General features: G+C 36.1%; 1 protein-coding gene across 4 annotated transcripts in view; it reads left to right on the forward strand.

Annotated features, from left to right (window-relative positions):
- Positions 1-7,954, forward strand: part of LOC126974409 (SR-related and CTD-associated factor 4) — a 34,923-nt gene extending 26,969 nt beyond the window's left edge. For 2 of the 4 annotated variants that reach the window (XM_050821888.1, XM_050821891.1), the window contains 4 exons: positions 1,191-1,375; positions 2,887-3,003; positions 4,904-4,951; positions 5,174-7,954. In XM_050821888.1, the coding sequence (XP_050677845.1) occupies positions 1,191-1,375; positions 2,887-3,003; positions 4,904-4,951; positions 5,174-6,741 (1,918 nt within the window). In that variant the 3' untranslated portion in view covers positions 6,742-7,954. The remainder of the gene's footprint in view (positions 1-1,190; positions 1,376-2,886; positions 3,004-4,903; positions 4,952-5,173) is intronic. The other 2 variants (XM_050821889.1, XM_050821890.1) reach the window with 2 other exon arrangements.
- The last annotated feature ends 10,559 nt before the right edge of the window (positions 7,955-18,513 follow it).

Consider the following 18,513-nt stretch of genomic DNA (forward strand, 5'->3'; position numbering starts at 1 on the left):
TTTTTTGTGGAACTTCTTGGATGACCTTCGCACATTTTTTAAGGTTAGTGATTGTAATTTCTTGTTTTATAGATAATTTTTTTTAAACGCCAGGTCACCTCGTTTATCTCCTTTTCCATTAAAAAAAACTGAGATATTACAGGGCGTGTAGATTCCATAATAGTGCAGATAAAAGTCGTATACTTAAAGATTGATAATTAAAATATCGTTTAAAATTAGAAAGTATTACAAACATGGTTTTTGCCTGAACATCACCTTATAGCCCGCGTCAGACATTGTTTTAAAACTTAATTACACCATGTTTTACATAACAATATTTAGATATAAATATATCACATTATTAAGGAAATACGTTTACTTAAACATTTAATTTTTTCAAAACGTACGGACTAGTCGATTAGATGTGATGTATTTGAAATCATATGTCTATCCCTTAAGCTGCCCTGCCCTACTAGCAAGCGCTCAATAATTTAAAGCTGTTGATTATAACAACTATTTAACTGTTCGATCACGATATTATTTTGTGCACCAACGACGAACACTAGTCTTTCCGAATCCTCCGCTAGTGAGACCCGATTTGTACCACAATTGTTCCGTTATTATGTATGTTCTTCTCACGGGTTCTTCTTATTCTGAACACATAGATTACTATATTAACTGAATACTTTAGCGTACTCCTTGTGTTATGGCATAAAAACTATTGTAGTAGATATTAACTTGTAAAATTACCTACTATGTACTTTTTAAAAACTTTTGTAGAGTAGGTACCCTTTTTTAACATGGCGGCTATTTTGAAAATCGCCATCTGTTTATTATTTTTCGAAATAGGGGTAATATTATACACACTCCGTCAACAATTGAACTGTATAACAAATGCGGTTTATAAAATGCAGTCCGCTGAAGACTGTTACTTAGTTGTTGTTACCTTAGGGTACTTTCACAAATATTATTTAAAGTCAAAAACTACCACACATTCGAAAAAGTATGACTCACTTGAGAAGAATGGGCGCAAGAAACTCAGCGAGCTTCTTTTTTTCATAAAAATATGATTACAGTGTAATATCGTACAATAAAATTCGTAATTTAATGACCTGAGGGCTGTGGCTCCATTCATAATACTGTTACCCATTGCAAACAGATGTTTTTTTTATGAGTAAACTTTTAATTTTTTTTATTGTTTTGTACTGTAGTGTACAAAATGTTAACAGTGAACGCCATAAAGATAAGTCTCCGCGGCGCAACGAGAAGAGTCTACAAGAGCGGCTGTGGGAAATGGCCAACGGCAACGAGAGCTCGCAGAAACAAGAACAGCAGCAAGAGACGCCCAACCAGCCCGAGCAACAGCAGCAGCAGCAACCATCCGAGACAAACACTGGTATATATTATATTTATAAGGCACGGTATCCACCAAACCGGAGAGAAGAGGAGACGAGAGGAGAAATGAATGAAATGAATGAAATTAATGAAATGAATGAAATGAAATGAAATTTATTTATTGCGTCGAATACAGTAGATGTTAAATTTATTGTAGTGTCTTCTATTCGGCTAATTAAAATTAGCATGCAAAAAGTTTACTTACAATTTAAAAAAATCCTTAACACTATCAAAATTTTGTCGACTAACCATTTAAACAGGGGTCTAGTAAATCGTCTCTGTGGTAAGTTTTTTATTTCAAGAGGTAGATGATTAAATAATTTTATACACTTGCTTGCTTAAACATTGTAGCTACACAATAGCTACAATGTTTAAGCGGTCTAGAGTTACGATATTTAAGTCATTTGAGAAGACACCGGCTCCAGTACTGTGTGGTGTGTGGCTTTTGACCTATCTCTGTCACATCCTGACTTCATTGATACCAGACTTAGTTATCTTTTGCTTCAGCAGTAAGTCGAATAATAATTGTCTTTGATCGAATGCATGATGTCACAGTGTTCTGTCCATGGGTGCAAGTGTATGTGGTTTTTGTGTTTTCTTTTCACAATCCGTTTCCTCTTAGTGTTAAGGCGGCTTTCTTTGCCTCTTCGAGCAGGTGATGGAGGGGTTCTCACATATCCAGTAGCTTAATACTTTGGAGTTTCGCTTTCATTCGCCTCTGTATGTCCTGGGTCACCATACAATAGATCCGTAAGTCAGACATCCTAGGAAACATATTTTTTTTTTTATTCAAATGTAAAATTTGTTTTGTCTGACGTCTAATGTCGTTTCTGGGGGATGCGTTTGTATCTCCTGGTGATTGAATGAACTGTACAATGTGAAGCAACAAGAAAGATAATTGTTCATCAGAAGATAACGAAGATATTGTTAGTTCGCAATGATTTCCTAAAAATATTTTTTGTTCCCAGTTTAGTTCTCCTTAAATACCCTCAATAGTATAGTTTTCGATAAAGTTTCAACAAACATAAAGCAGACGTGAAACTGGCAGGATACGTTTTAATTTAGGCATCATTTGCTAACTTCTTGAGCCATTTAATACGCTGAATAGTTCCAATCGACACACTCCAAATATAGTATTGATATTATGATGATACACCAATAGTATCCAGCGTGATTGCTTCTCGTGGAATATGTTACTTAATTTTATTACCTTTTCTATTTGGAAGCTTGAGTCTTGAATGTTAAGGCTATGTAATCTATGTTGACATGATAGCGAATAGATAGTTGAATTACCGCATTGCTTCAGCCAGGTTTTCGGCCGTATCTCTGTAATGTGATAATATAGGGCTGACGACAATTTTACAACACACATACTGCATAAGCAATGTATGCAAACCGTCAGTAGGGATTGATCTATAGACCAAATCAACATCTGTGAAATAGTGATATTAACTTGCAGAATGGATATTAATGGGGTTTTGAATGGGTCAGTAGCCAAAAGTAATATTGCAGTTGATATTTCAGGTTCAGAAGGAGGAGCGGCACCGGCGGAGGTGACCAACGCTGAGGGTGAGGGCGGCTGGAGTCAGCTGCCGCCGCCGCTACAGGCGCCACCTATGTTCCGAGCGGGTGAGTGGTGGCACATTATATAAACAAAATATAGTACTTAATTATTAAAGAACATAGCTAATAGGTAGCGATGTGCCGACTACTCGCTTCTGGTACTCGAGGCAGGAAAATCGACTTTGCACTCGCTGACTCGATTCTATAATAGCTTCAAAAAAAACTTTTTTTATGTAATGAATCTTTTAGAATTTGATCTCATTTCTGGTTCCTAGACACCTCCTAAGTATGTGCTACAGTGTTTTTTTTGTAATGTTTAAAAATATTTTCATTTAAACTCCATTTCGATTATTTTTCTTGTTCTAAAATTGGTAAAGGACTCAAATTTCCAGCGTAGAGTTCTGGATTCGAGTCAACCCAAAGGCTCGAACCGCTAATTCGAGTCAGACTCGTCCGGATTACCCGTTTTCACGATTTTGGAGACATCCCTGCTCTTCTAAATTATGCGAAGCATAATTAACCGCCTGCTCTTGGTATACTTAGAGGGTCACCAGTAGTCACCCGAAAATGAGGCTTTCAACCATGTTCGGTCGGACCGCGATCTTCTTGTATACCTAACTCAAAGATGGGCGCTGGTTATCGAAAGCAAGGGAGAAGGTCTGGCAGTAAGTCTGGTTATAGGAAAGGCCTTCGATCGTGTATGACACAAGGCGCTCCTCTCGAAACTTTCATTAATTGTGCTTTTCGAGGGCTTATGCAAGTAGACCACCAAGTTCCTCACTGGTGCAGCACAGAGGTCGTTGTCGCGGATATTGCTCTAGCCCAAAACTTCTGTGTGCTTTCTCCTGCACTGCTTCTTGTGTATATCAATGATATCTTGGACAATTCCAACGCGCATTGCTATGCCCACTATGACACCACTGAAGATGCCTGCAATGCCATGCAAGTCTCTCTCAGGAAATCGTCGACCATTGGATGAAACTTGTCATAAATCGAGTCGTCTCTTGAGAAGGTCGCGGAATGTGGTAAAATTAACATGAGGTTTGCATTAACTATAATTCACCCAATTTGTCGTTTAAAGTTTTTAATTTTTTAAATTTAAAGACTCGTTATTAAGTCATCCGCAAGGGACAGCCAAATTTACTTCGAAGAAACTAGGGGCTTCAAATAGAGCAAAGCAATACTTCAAGCCCACTGCCTAAATCGGATTCTCAAAATCTTGAGTCATTTCGAAGGCAAAGCCAAATCGGCTTCGAAGAAGAAAACTGGGTGACTCAAATAAAGCACGGCTTTACTGCAAGGCTTTACAACAAAACGCTGGTCGGGTCACATAGTTATATTTTCTTCCCTCTCAGGGTGCTATTTGTTTCGGAGTGTTGGCATAAAATACAAGTGAAAGCACTAGCTTTTACTTGTATTTTATCAACGAAATTAAGAGAAAATTAAACGCCTTTCGTCACCTGTCACGTGTCATTCCACACTGGCCAGCTTCTGAGCTTCGGTGAGGTTGTTCGGCACACAGCGCCTAACCATCCTTTTCACTCGTTGGTGCTCGTAAAGAACCTTGTGAATGCTTCCCGATCCGATCTAAAATATTGTAATTCGTTTGTTTTCTTGAAAATAAATTTTTCACTGCTAGCACATTTGCCTTGGCTATTGCCCTCATGCCAATGTTAAAATATAATTTAAAAATTTAATACATAATATTATATTCATAAAATATCTTTTATGGCGTCATGTCAATACTGTCTGACAGTCAAATTCCCGTTTACTTCTGTATATCAAAATAATATATTAATATCTACTAGCGACATCTAGTATAATGTATGCAAGATTGTTCTTTTATCTACTCTGTAATTAACTTGAATAGATCTATTACTCTGTGCAAAACCAGTGTAGTTTTAATAAATCTAATCTCATAATTGTAATTAAGTAAAGAATAATAAATAAATAATTTAATTTACAGAGCTCAGAATGCGCGGTCCACCGCCAGGAATCAGGCTGCCAATAAGAGGTATGAATTAATAATTATACGATTTAATTAATATTTTTCTATTCGGATCTATCTTAATTTTTATACTGCATATAATTTACTGTAAACAGCAAATTTCTCTTTTTTATACTACCTTGAATTCTTATCGTTACAGTGTAATATTACGAGATATCTTATCATTGTGTGGTACTCATATTTTGTATGATTTGGATCACTTCCTAAAAAAAAACCTTCTTATTTCAGGACCTTGGATGGACCAAGGGCCACCAGGCTTTGGGCCGAGGTTTAACGGTATGGGACCTCCTCCATTTAATAGACCGCCATTCGATAGGCCGCCGTTTGATGGGCCGCCCATGTTTGATCGTCCACCTATGAATAGAATGCCTTTTGATGGATCAAGACCACCGTTCGATGGATCAAGACCAGCTTTTGATGGATCAAGACCACCTTTTGATGGACCAAGACCACCATTCGATGGACTAAGACCACCGTTCGATGGACCAAGACCACCGTTTGATGGACCAAGACCACCATTTGATGGATCGAGACCTCCTTTTGACGGGAAGCGGCCACCATTTGATGGTCCTAGACCTCCATTTGATGGACAAAGGCCCCCATTCGATGGGCAACGCCCTCCTTTTGATGGACCAAGGCCAAACTTTGATGGTCCTAGACCACCATTTGATGGCTCCAGATCAAGACCTCCATTTGACGGTCCCAGACCGCCGTTTGATGGTCCACGTCCGTCAATGGAAGGTCTTAGACCATCCTTCAATGGCTCTAGGCCGCCTTTCGACGGTTCTAGACAATTTGATTACGACGATAATAGATTTGACGGCCCACCAGAATTCTTTGACCGTAACAGGAGATTTGAAGAGAGGGACTCATACGATAGAAATTGGAGAGAACGGGATAGAAGAAACGAGTGGGATGATAGGAGAAGAGATAGAAGGAGCGGAGATGATGACCGATTCAGGGATAGAAATGATAGAAGAAGACAAGATGATAAAGGACAGCAAGACGATAAGGGAAGCGAAGAAGATAAATCTAGACAAGAAGATAAAGAAAAGATTGAAGATGCAGACAAACAAGAAGATAAGGGAAGGAATGATGACAAAAACAAACAACGGGATGAAAGAAGCACAAGAAGGGATAAAGATAGAAAATCTCGATGGGGTGTCGCCGACAACACTGTCGAGACAACTGAAGAACAAGCTCGGGAGCAAATTGATAATCTTAATAAAGTGGAAACTAGTCACGACACTACAATGGAGTTTGGCCACAGTGAAACTGTTGCCGAAACTGACCGCAGCGAGGCTGCTCAGAATATCGAGGATATTCCTGAAGCAAATGATGATACAAACAAGAATAGAGATATCAGTGAGTTCAACTTTTTAACAAGTAAAGACGATACACTCAGAGAACAGCAACAGTTGGATCAGTCACATAAAGAGGAGCAAAAGTTTGAACAGACAAACTTAATAGAGCCATACTTAGAACAAAAATGCATAGGTGAGCTACAGTTGGACCAGAACGAAGAGCAACAGATAGACCAGTCACAAATAGACCAAATTCGTAATGAATCATGCCAGACTCATCCACAGACGAACGAAACAGAACCAGTTAACACTGAAGCCGAAGAAAAAAATTTGCAGGCCGTCATACCAGAACTGTATGACGCTAATGTCGCAATAGATACAAGTTTCGGGAAGGCAACAGAAGTGCCGTCGCCAAAGACGGCCGCTCTAGAAGAACAAACCGACGAGATCTTCAATGAGGTGAAACCAATTGAGGAGAAAAAGGGTGTCTGACATCGGCGAATCAAATTCGGGTACTTCCAGTGGAACTGATTCGGGTGACGTCATAAGCCGGGGGTTTGCCAAGGGTCAGTGAGCATTATTACGCTATAAAGTCGCACAAACTCATAGAGGCGATAAGGGCGGTTGTTGATACAGATTTATAACGCCAAAGATTTTATACAATATACGTTTGAAATAAAGCGAGTGCCTTATTACTTACATATAGTGTTGCGGCGGAAGAGGAGACTCGCCTCGGCGCTCAAGTCGAGTGACCCGGGCCAGGTACGGTTATACATACATACAAACATACACACGCTTGTCTAAAACAATTTTTTGTTTACCGAAATCGAATTAATATACGATGCTTCATCACGGAGCTAGTCCGCACAGGCGAAGTTGGAAGCATAAGTTAATAATTTGGGAATTGTTTTCGGCGAGCGTTATTTGGACTGTTGCGTCGGAATGGTGTTTATGAAATGTACAAATTGTATTTAATATATTATCGTTGTTTGATACTAGAAACGCACCTTGCTTGTTTTGGATTAATTCTAAGAGATTTTCAAAAGGTTGAGGATAATTTTATCGATTGTTGAAAGTAAGGTGTGTTTACATTGAACAAAGTTGCGCTGATAAATAATAGAAATATGTCGAGTTTATGTTCTGTATAGATTGTGTTTATTTGAATGCTATTATTTAAAGGCGCGTATTTGAGATCCATTCTGACGTGACATGTCTATTGGCAGTGTGTGCAAAGGCCCCGGCGACGACTTCTACGAACTGTTACCCGAATCGGCACTGGAATTACAAGAATATGAAGAAAACGCCCGGATTGGATTATATGAATTATCACAATAAGATAAAATAATCACGCTTAGTGTAAATTCAAGGCGCTTTATAAGATTCGTCCCTACTTTGTCTAGGCAAGTTTGTTTATAATCGATCAATTTATCGATATTAACTTTTGGTTTCTTTTTTTTTTCTATTTTGGTGAAGGTAGGCGAATTCTTTTATAATTTTAGTCTTGTAGTACTAACAAAACAGTGTAGTTTATTTCAAGTGTTAGATGTAACTCTTTATTTTTTGAGTATTGATAAACGTTGTATAATAATTATAATATATCAATAGGAATAGGTTTTTTCGATAATGCAATAGACGACGTAGCTAATGAATAAACCTTAAGGATTGTCATATTAATTGTGCTTAAATAAATATTATTGAAATATGACCGCGAAACTTTTATTGTCTTTCTGAGAAGGTATTGACGGTGTCTTTGCACACATTTAAATTATTTATTTGCTTGTTTCTTGTGTGATTTTCAGCGGAGAAGCGGATGGAATGCCTGGGACCAGATCTGTTGGTGATTTTTTTTAGCAAAAGAGTATTCACCATCATAACGCATTGTCGTTGATCACCACAATTCATGATAAGGAATTCATAGAGTTAGTTACTTTAAACGTTGAAAATTAAAATGAGAAATTGTTGGGAAGTGTATTGAAATTTATGAAAGGTGTTTGCAATTCTAATTGATATTTACTCCGGCCATAAGCTATATTACAAATCAAACTGCATCGATTTATGAAGTACAGTCATCGTCTGAAAGATAGTGTCACTCATAGTATTCAAGAACATGCCAACATAAAACGATTCACGGAAATCACTTACCTCTACTATATACCACTGGACTGGCTGCTGTCAAAGTGCTTTTGTGCCTGTTTGATATTCGTCTTTTGGCGCTGTTTGCCATGTAGCGAGAGTCTGCGGTACTAAAACTATTGAAGACAACCTCAGCAAACATCGATAGATGATAGGAAACTATTTAAAAAAATGTGTACTTTATAAAATACGCTGATTCTTGATGTATAAATAACGCGGAAAACGAACAAATTTAATTCAAAATGCAAAAATACTTAAGAGTATTGTACGTTCCTTTACATCCACTTTGATTATAATCAAACTAATATACTAATACTGATTTTGACGTATACGTCAAAATTAGTTCTCTGGACACTTGCGAGTGTTGAGAGGCACAAAAAATTTACTGTCAAACATATGGAACAGCCTGTCCAGTGGTATTTATACAGGTCAGTGACCGAAAGTGACCCAATAGATAGCGTCCATCTGACTGAGTCGGGATTAGCACTTACTACATTATGTATACAATTTTTCAGATCGAAGAATGTTACCTAGGTAACTGAAAATGAAAAACGGCTTAATTTAGAAAGTTGCCAATACTCTTATTGTTTTTCGAAGTAATCTCCGTTCCTCTCTACACATCGTCGCATTCGATGGAACCACTGAGAAAAACCATTCTACCTTAGGGGTCTAATCTATGGCATTTTCGTACGCTTTCACCGCATCTTCAGGGCTCGTAAAGCGAATACCTCGAATTTTATCTTTAGTTCTTGGGAATACCTAAATAAAAGTAGCTGGGCGCCTGGTCAGGACTGTAAAGCGGATGACTTATTATCTCGACACCTGCCATAGTCTAATATTCAACAGTCCGTTTTGCGGAGTGCGATACTTGTCGTGCTGAAGGAGAATCCTGCTTCGAGGGCGCTGCTGTCGAATTTTTTCAAGACAACAGGCAAACAGCGATTGACATACCAGTCTGCAGTAACTGTCCCTCCATCTTCTAGCACAACTGTCACGAAATGACCGTTCCGACCAAAGAATGAGGCAATCATCTTTCCTTGACTTCTTCCTTTCTTTACCTTAGTTGGCCGATTCTCGAAAGGAAACGCCCACTGAGGTTTTGGTTTCGGGCTCGTAGTAATATATCCAGCTTTCATCACCTGTGACGATGTCAAATACAGCATTTGAGTCACCGCCGTTGAACTTATCTAACATTTGGCGACACCAGTCCATGCGAAGGTGTTTCTTGTCGTCGGTTAAAGTATGGGGAATCCATCTGGTACAAAGCTTCCTCACACCTACATGTTCGTGTAATATTTTTTGACTCATACCAATGCCTAGGCTTGCCCGTATCTGCTGATGGGTCACTCTTTTATCTTCCTCTATCATGCGTCGCACAGCACTGATGTTATCTTCAGTAGTTGCTGTTAAAGGAAGTCCCTCACGCGGATCATCATTGAGATTGCTACGTCCACGCTTAAACTCGGTAAACCAATTGTAAATAGTGGCACGAGATAGGGCTTCATTAAGAAATACTAATCGCAACCTATCATAGCTTTGTTGTTGAGTAAGCCCACAACGAAAGTGTTGCTTACAAAGTTGTGAAATTAAAACGCAAATTAATAGATATAGTAGCAAGGAGATCTTAAAACATCTCATTGTAACACTGTTGGACGCATTGGTACCTACTTATGTTCCGATATGCACTGAACGTAGTGTTTTTAATTCTATTTGAAATGCACTGCGAGCACTGCACAGTGTTATCACTAGAACATTTTGTTACGTTATGGACTGCCAGTATACTGCCGCAGTACCCTAGGGAAATATATGACGTCATAAATCGCTGCCATATTCTACTGTGAGCACTGGCGTTTTCGAGGTAAAGTACTCGCAGTACTTTGATCAGCTGATCATTCAAAACCACTCCTAAATTTTACCCTACACAACCTCTGCACATCAACACAGAGTTAATTTATATTAACTTACGTTAAGTAATGAAAAACTACCTACTTTTTTTATAATATTAATTCAATTTACAATTATTAATATTAAAATATTTTAAATTCAACAGTAGTACATTGAATGCTGCGTCAAAATTGGCGCTGACTTTACATATACAACCCCATGGGGTTGGGGAACACTAAAAGTTTTGCATTTCTATTTTTTTTTTTTTTTTTTTTCCTTCTTTTGGCAATAGCGTTTACTTTTTGCCAATAACGTAAATTAAAAGATTGGGAAACTAAGTTAAAAAAGGATACGGAACACGGGAAATGATCAGATAAGTAAAAGAGGATTGAAACGGATATTAAAAATTTCATAAATATATATATATACTTGCTACTTACACAACATTACAAATATTTAAACTTTGATATGATTCTGAAGAATGAAAGATGACAATATTTTATAAAATTTACATGGATACATAATTAGACAGGATATACAGGTAGGAAAAGGAACATTAAGAGATATTAGATCATTCAGGAATGAGGAGCGGTCGTATAGAGAACATGAAAAGAAAATGTGATCTAGATCACATTTATCGGATTCACATTCACACATGTCAGTAGATACAATGCCTAATCTATTAAGATGAACAGGAGTGCAAACATGACCCAAACGCATTCTTATGATAGAAGAACATACTAACTTATTGCATTTGGCACGGAAAAACCATGGTTTAAATGAAATAAGTGGCTGAAGGTTAAAATATTTCCTGCCTTTTGATTGACCAGTTTCAGTCCAAAGTCTATTCCAACAATCCTGAAGGTGAACTATAGGAAGAGCACCTAGATCCTGGCAAAAAACTTTATAAGGGAAAATGTCGCCATCGACCACGGCTTCATTAGCTAGTTGGTCTGCTTTTATATTACCAGGAATGTCGCTATGGCTGGGGATCCATACAAACAACACAGAAAGACCAAAGTGATTGCATTTATTTAATAGATTTCTTATTTCTATGACAACAGAAGAAATGTTTTTTGATTTAAATGGGAACCTATTGAGAGACTGTAAGGCACTTTTTGAATCAGAGAAAATTATTGTTTTTGGAAGTTTAAATAGAATAATATATTCAATAGCCTTAAAAATACCATAACATTCCCCAGTAAACACCGATGTTTCCGGAGGTAGTTTAATTTTCTGTGATATTTTAAATTGAGCGTGATAGACACCTACACCAACGGGATCCGAGGAGGAATGTTTAGACGCGTCTGTGTAAATATGATGGTAATCAACCCAAACAGTATTTTTAAGAAGATTAAACGAAAAATTTGTACTAATATCGTGCTTAATTAAATCTGAGTTAAAATTAATTTCTGGAAGCAACATTAATGCTTCAAAGCTAGTACTGAAAAGAGGATAATTAATGGATCGATGAATAGGAGCTTTTATGTTGATAAATTTCTTAAAACTATTGATTAGACAAGGTGGTTTTTTATTTGACCAATATGCAGATGAATCTATATAATGAGAAAGTTTCTGAAGTTTGTTATAAAGAGAGTGGTTAAGGAACTGAAAAGATCGGAATATAAATTTGTCTGCTAAATATTGACGACGTAGATGTAGTGGAGGATCACCACATTCTACTTGAAGAGCATTGATAGGACTTGACCGCATAGCACCAGAAACTACTCGTAAAGCTTTGGACTGTATGAGATCTAGTTTTTTAAATGCCTTAACACTACCAGGCTCCAGCAAGAATGTACCATAATCTAATATACTTCCTATAAGAGCATTATATAACAATTTCATGCAAAAAGGGTGCGCACCCCACCAAACACCTGACAGACATCTTAAAATATTAAGAGTACGCTCACATTTAGCATTTAGGTAATCACAATGTGGGATACCAGTTAGTTTCGAATCTAAGACAATTCCCAAAAACTTAACATTATCTTTAACTGGAATCTGATAACCCTCATAAAATATAGAAATAGGAGGAGGAGTTCTTGATCTCGTGAATAAAACTATTGTACTTTTTTCAGGTGATAGATCAAGGCCATTTAAGTCCAACCAAGTTTTTAAATTTATCAGCGGTTGTGTTATAGAAGAACTAGCTTTTTCAATAGAAATATCACGACAGTAAATTAATAGATCATCAGCATACTGAAGAACATTTACACAATTAAGTGATGATTTTAAATCGTGTGTATAAATATTATACAATATTGGGCTAAGTACTGATCCCTGGGGGAGGCCCTTTGAAACAAGTCGAGTAATTGACTTCCTGTCATCTAGTTTCAGGATTATGTATCTTTCGGAAAGCATGTTTATGATAAAATTTGTTAATAGCAGAGGTATATTAAGTTGTAAAAGCTTACTCTTTAAAATACTTATTACGACATTATCATAGGCACAATTTATATCTAAGAACGCAGCTATTACTGATTTATTATTTGAAAATGATAATTGAATATCAGAAATGAATATACTTAAGCTATCAATAGTACTTTTCCCACGTCTGAAACCGAATTGGGATTCACATAATAGACCGTTATGCTCAACAAACCATTCTAAACGATTTTTTATAAGATGTTCTGTAATTTTCATCAAAACAGAAGAAAGTGCGATTGGGCGATAGGCAGAATGGTCTGAAGAACACCTATTAGGTTTCAGTACGGGAATTATTTCTTGACGTTTCCACGTGGAGGGGATGTTACCAGATGTCACTATGGAATTTATAAGAGATAAATAATAAAATAAAGCATCATCATCTAAATGAGAGATAAAGGAATACGGAATACCGTCCAGTCCAGGAGCAGAATCCTTAACATGAGACAATACACCTTTTAGTTCAGTGAGAGAAAATATACTGTTTAAACCAAAACAGTTATCATTATTTATATTTATTACAGGGTAACCAATTATTAAGTCTTCAGGAACGAAAGGTGGAGCCAATTTATCTAAAAAGCTATTAACTAAATGAAAAGGGATTGATTTTGGGGATGAATCTTTGTATGCAGATCTAAACCTTCTTATATTTTGCCATACAAGAGATGGTTTGACATCAGGTGATATTGAATAGCAGAAATTTTTCCAGCCATCAAATTTCTTTTTCTTTAGAAATTTTGAAGTTTCTGACATACTCTTTGTAAGAATTTCAAAATTCTCATCAGTGGAACATTGACAGTATGTAATTTCAGCATATTTTCTTCTCTTTACTGCCACAGTACATTCGTTATCCCACCAAGGAGGAGAAGGAATAAAACCCAAAGAGCTATTTTTACTTGGAAATATCTCATTGGCAACCTCAATAAAGATTCTTGCTAAAGAAACTGCACACTGAGATTCTGTACCTGGATTAATTTTTGGAAGTGTAACAATTTTGTTTTTTATTAGATCTTTATATAAATCCCAATCAACATCATTAAGCTTATATTTTAAACGAGGAGAATAAGTTTTATGTAATACTTTATTGTTATTATTGCAGGTTGGAAATGATAATAATAGTGGGAAGTGATCACTACCAAAAGTAGATCGTAATGGATCCCAGGACAAAGAAGAAGCAAGATTAGGTGTAGTGACTGTTAAATCTGGAGCACTTGGGCCCTCGTCAGGATGAGAACGTCGTGTAGGACGACCATCATTTAATATACACAAATTCACTGAATCAAATATATCTATTAATGTGTTACCATAACTATTAGAAGATAAGTAACCCCAGGATTCATGGCGACAGTTAAAATCACCAAGGATCATAAAAGGCTTCGGAAGAATGGAAATAATATCTTTAATTTCATTTAAGATTGCAGAAGAAGGATGAGGTATATAAATAGATACATAACAGATATTTTCAACTAAAGCAGCAATAATAGAAAAATCATTACTGTGAGAAGGAATAGAGAAGAGAGAAAAGGAAAGAGGGTGTTTCACAAGCATGGCTACTCCGCCATGCCCATCCACACGATCTTCTCTGAGACATGAATAACCACGAATCTTAAACAAAGATCCTGGTTTCAACCATGTCTCTTGAAGAGCACAGATATAAGGTTTATATTTATTTAATAAATAAATAAGATCACTTTTTTTAGGAGTGATGCTTTGACAATTCCATTGAAGAACTTTGTCCATTATTTGGTTTATAAATTTGAGTAATTGCAGAAACTAATAAGGCAGCGTTGGACGGTGAAAATTCATTTGATTGACTAAGAGATTTTATAAGAGAAATAATTAAATCAATTACTGAGGATTCCAAAGGATTTTCATTTTCTTTGTTAATTAATGCACATCCATTAGAGGGTTGGGGAATATTAAAATCCCTTAAAATTTCTTGGTGAGCAGATTTGTCATATCCTTTGCTAAGTGTAGGTGGAGGCTTTGGTTTAACAAAAACAGTTTTTTTATATGAAGTATTGTTTATAGTTTTAGGTGTTGAATGTTGATGCTGGGTTGGAAAAGTATTAGGAGTGATGTTAGGTGATGAGAGTAATGTATCTGCATATGAAATTCGAGAGACAGATGGATGTATCTTTGAAGCTTCTGAATAGGAAATACAGTTTTTAGCCATTGATTCCTTTATAGCTCTTTGTCTTTCATATTCTAAACATTTTTTATCAGTTGCAATATGGGAACCTTTACATAAACAACAAGATATAAAATCATCTTGAACAGAGCAGTTATCACCACTATGTCCTTGACCACATCTAAAACATCTTGGTTTAGATCTGCATTGAGATTTCACATGACCTAACCGACAACAATTGTAGCATTGAATAGTAGGATATATATACAAGTCTACAGTAAGAGAAGTGTAGCACATATATACTTGTTTAGGCAAAAACTGTCCATCAAAAGTAAATACCACAGACTCAGTACATTTAAGATGGTTTTGTCCATCAATCATCATCTTTCGTTTTATTCTCCTAATTTTTATGATTGGACCACAGCCAATAGGAACAGAAACATTATCTTTTATTTCTTCTTCAGACCACTCAGCTGGTACTCCTCTGACTATTCCTATTCTACTCACAGAAAATGATGGAATAAAAGCCTTATATTTTTCATTTTCTAAATTTTTGTTTTCAACAAAGTCATTTGCATCTTGGTACTTAGAAAAAGAAATAGATAACCTATTCCGGCCTATCCTTTTTAAACTTCCATTCACAATATTTTTAATAGAATTTCTTTTGAGAAAACGACCAAATGTAACTGGATGTAAAGTAACATTATCATCGGGAGATGAATACTGTTTCTGAATGTGTACAACAAAAGGAGCAGCATCTAATGAGTTATATAACAGCCTTGCAACAGGGGGCTGTGGCTGTTGTGGAGTGTCTGTGTTATTTTTTTGAATGTTCTCTACTACTATAGAAGAATTATTGCAGGAATCGACTTTGGAAAGAATTTGTTTATCACTAATGTCTACACATTTGCAATCACTTTCCTTAATATCTTTCTTATCACCACGGTGTTTTCGTCGTCTTTTATTACAGTGTCTGCATATTCTGGGTCGAGCTGACACTCTTTTACGGCCACTAGATGTCTGAGACATAGAACCATCTGTATCCATCGTGCTACCTTCGTCATTATGAGAAATTGTCACTACATGACCTATATCAGGGGCTGTCCCCCCAGGATCATCCGGGGGGTCCATCATATAATAGAAATGTGAAGAAAAGAAGACTTACCAATAGGATGAAATTTACACAAATTAACACTTTAATAAAAACTAACTACTAAAATATATACAATCTACAACTTATCTGATCAAAATATCAAAATATTTACATGAAATTTAAAAATAAAATGAAAAATTATTAAAATTACGTGCGACCGATCTTAAGTTTCCCGCCCTTTTTTCTTTGCATTTCTAGCTAGTCGGAGCTATTTGAATTTCGAATGTTATATTTTTTTGAGCACCGTGAGGCGATGGTTTGCTGAATTTGAGAGAGGTCGGGTTTCTTAAATGACGAATTTCGTGAAGGGCGGCCTTCAACTGCCGTCAACGAAAATAATGTGGATACTGTTAAGCGGCTAATTGAAGAAATCCCGCGGATGACATAATATGAGAAAATTCTAGGACTATTGGGGATTGGTATGAGTCAAATTCAGAAAATTTTACACGAAGAATTGGAAGTTCGGAAAGTTTGTTGTGTTCGGGTGTTTGTAAATGAGAACAGACTAACAAAAGTGAGGCAGGCGAGGAACGTTGGTAAAAACTTATCGCATTTTTTTCTCAGCTACAGGTCCCATCTGCACATTTCCACTTTAAGATCAAAAGAGTGTTAATGCTGAGTGGTATTCTACCATTTGTTTAAAAAAATTCGCGAAAGACGATCAAAAAGCCGCGTTCTCCTACATCATGATAACGCTTCAGACACGACCAACAAAACTAAGTCATTTTTAGCTTCCGAAAAAGTACAACTCGTCACCCATCCCGCACATCGCCCCGACCTAGCACCCTGTGATTTCTGTATTTTCCCCAAAATCAAAGATTTGATGAGAGTTTTCCCTTTTACCAATTCCGAAGAGGCAGTGATAGCGTTCAAGCAGCACATAGAAAACATGCCTTCAGATCTGTGGTCCACATGTTTTAAAAAATGGTTCGATCGCACGAAAAAATGTTTCAAATGTAATGTAAAATAATATATTGGCTATAACATGTTGTTTTTTTAAGTTACGCAAAACTTTGAGTGTGCTCTGCGTATAGGGGATTGCGTTCCGTTATAAATCGTAACCAGTATAACTGACTATAAATGAATGGCTTCACAGTATACTAAATTGACGTCACAATGTATAGTGGTCGCAGTGCATATCGGAACATACCCTTAGATAATATTGTATTATACAGGGCTATTGGGAATTTGACGTATTCACATCCTAGTTTGCGTACGCAATAGGGGAAGTCCCTTCGAACAAGAATTTTAAATAAGCTAAATTGCAAAATGTAGGTACTAATAATTATAATTTATAACTACTAAACTGTTACTGATTCTACATTAATTGTATTTATTTTGGGTAGGTATTGTTTTAAATTAATTTTATGGAAATTTTAATAACCTTAAATATATTTTTTTTTCACTGTTTATTTGAATTGGGTTCCGAGTTTGTATGCATTGTTGGAGAGCGAAGCAAACGGTTACCTACATACGTTTTTAAAATAAACTGCAAATAAAGTTTCATAACGTTTTGTTTGATTACATATATATTAGTAGAAAAACATATTGCAATAATATCGTTTTATGACTCGCATTATTAAATTTTGTCTTATAATTATTGTTTTATATTGATAAATAAGCAGTGTTAAATGGTGAACGTTACATGTACCTACAAATATCGCACTGTTTTCGAGTCGTATAACTTTGTCTAATACTTTTTCTTAATAAGTTGCATGAAACGCTGTTTGCCTCGAATATGCATCTGGTCACTGCTTACCATAGGCATTTAGTACCAACTTAGCGTAAGAAAAATCTTACTGGCGGGTACATATTAAATAACTTTAGCACTTAGTATTGGCATATTTATTTAAGTTCTTATTGAGGTAGGCACTGCCTAATATGGCCCATCACCACCATGGAACCATCGTTTCTAACGTTTTCTTTGTTTTTTTATTGATTATGTATTTTGGAATTTTGTGCCTATATTCCATAAATATTTATGAAATTGGTTCTAAATTCGAGGCCTCTCAAAACAGTTATTATCGTAAGCTCACGCTTAATGTGTCGACGCAAGCTATTTCTTATTTATTTCTTTTTTTTTTAAGTTTTTCATATGTTTTATATATTTCTGAGAATGTCATTTCATTGCCATTATCATGACATAATGTGAAGGATAAAAAATTTCTTACCAATTCTCCTTTTTTACCTTACTCTACGTTTTGCTTCATAAGGTATAGTTTTCTTTATTAATGATCGGATCTAATATTATTTAATAAAAATCTAGACTAAATTTCCAACCATATAGTGTATAAATAAAATTCAAGTTACTAAGATCTATTCATTAAATGTTTTTTTTTGAAAAATGACTAGCTTTCAGCTAACTAGTTCATTAGCTTTTACATATATTCACTGAAAAAATAATATGCAATGACAGAACGCTACGCGACCGCCAAAATCGCGCCAATCTACACCATACTGCGCGGATAATAGAGCGCCGATCAGAATAGCCAAATATGATAAAGAACAAAACTTACTGATGTGCTATCAAAAATGG

The sequence above is a fragment of the Leptidea sinapis genome, chromosome 32 (assembly GCF_905404315.1).
Source record: "Leptidea sinapis chromosome 32, ilLepSina1.1, whole genome shotgun sequence".
Classification (NCBI taxonomy): domain Eukaryota; kingdom Metazoa; phylum Arthropoda; class Insecta; order Lepidoptera; family Pieridae; genus Leptidea; species Leptidea sinapis.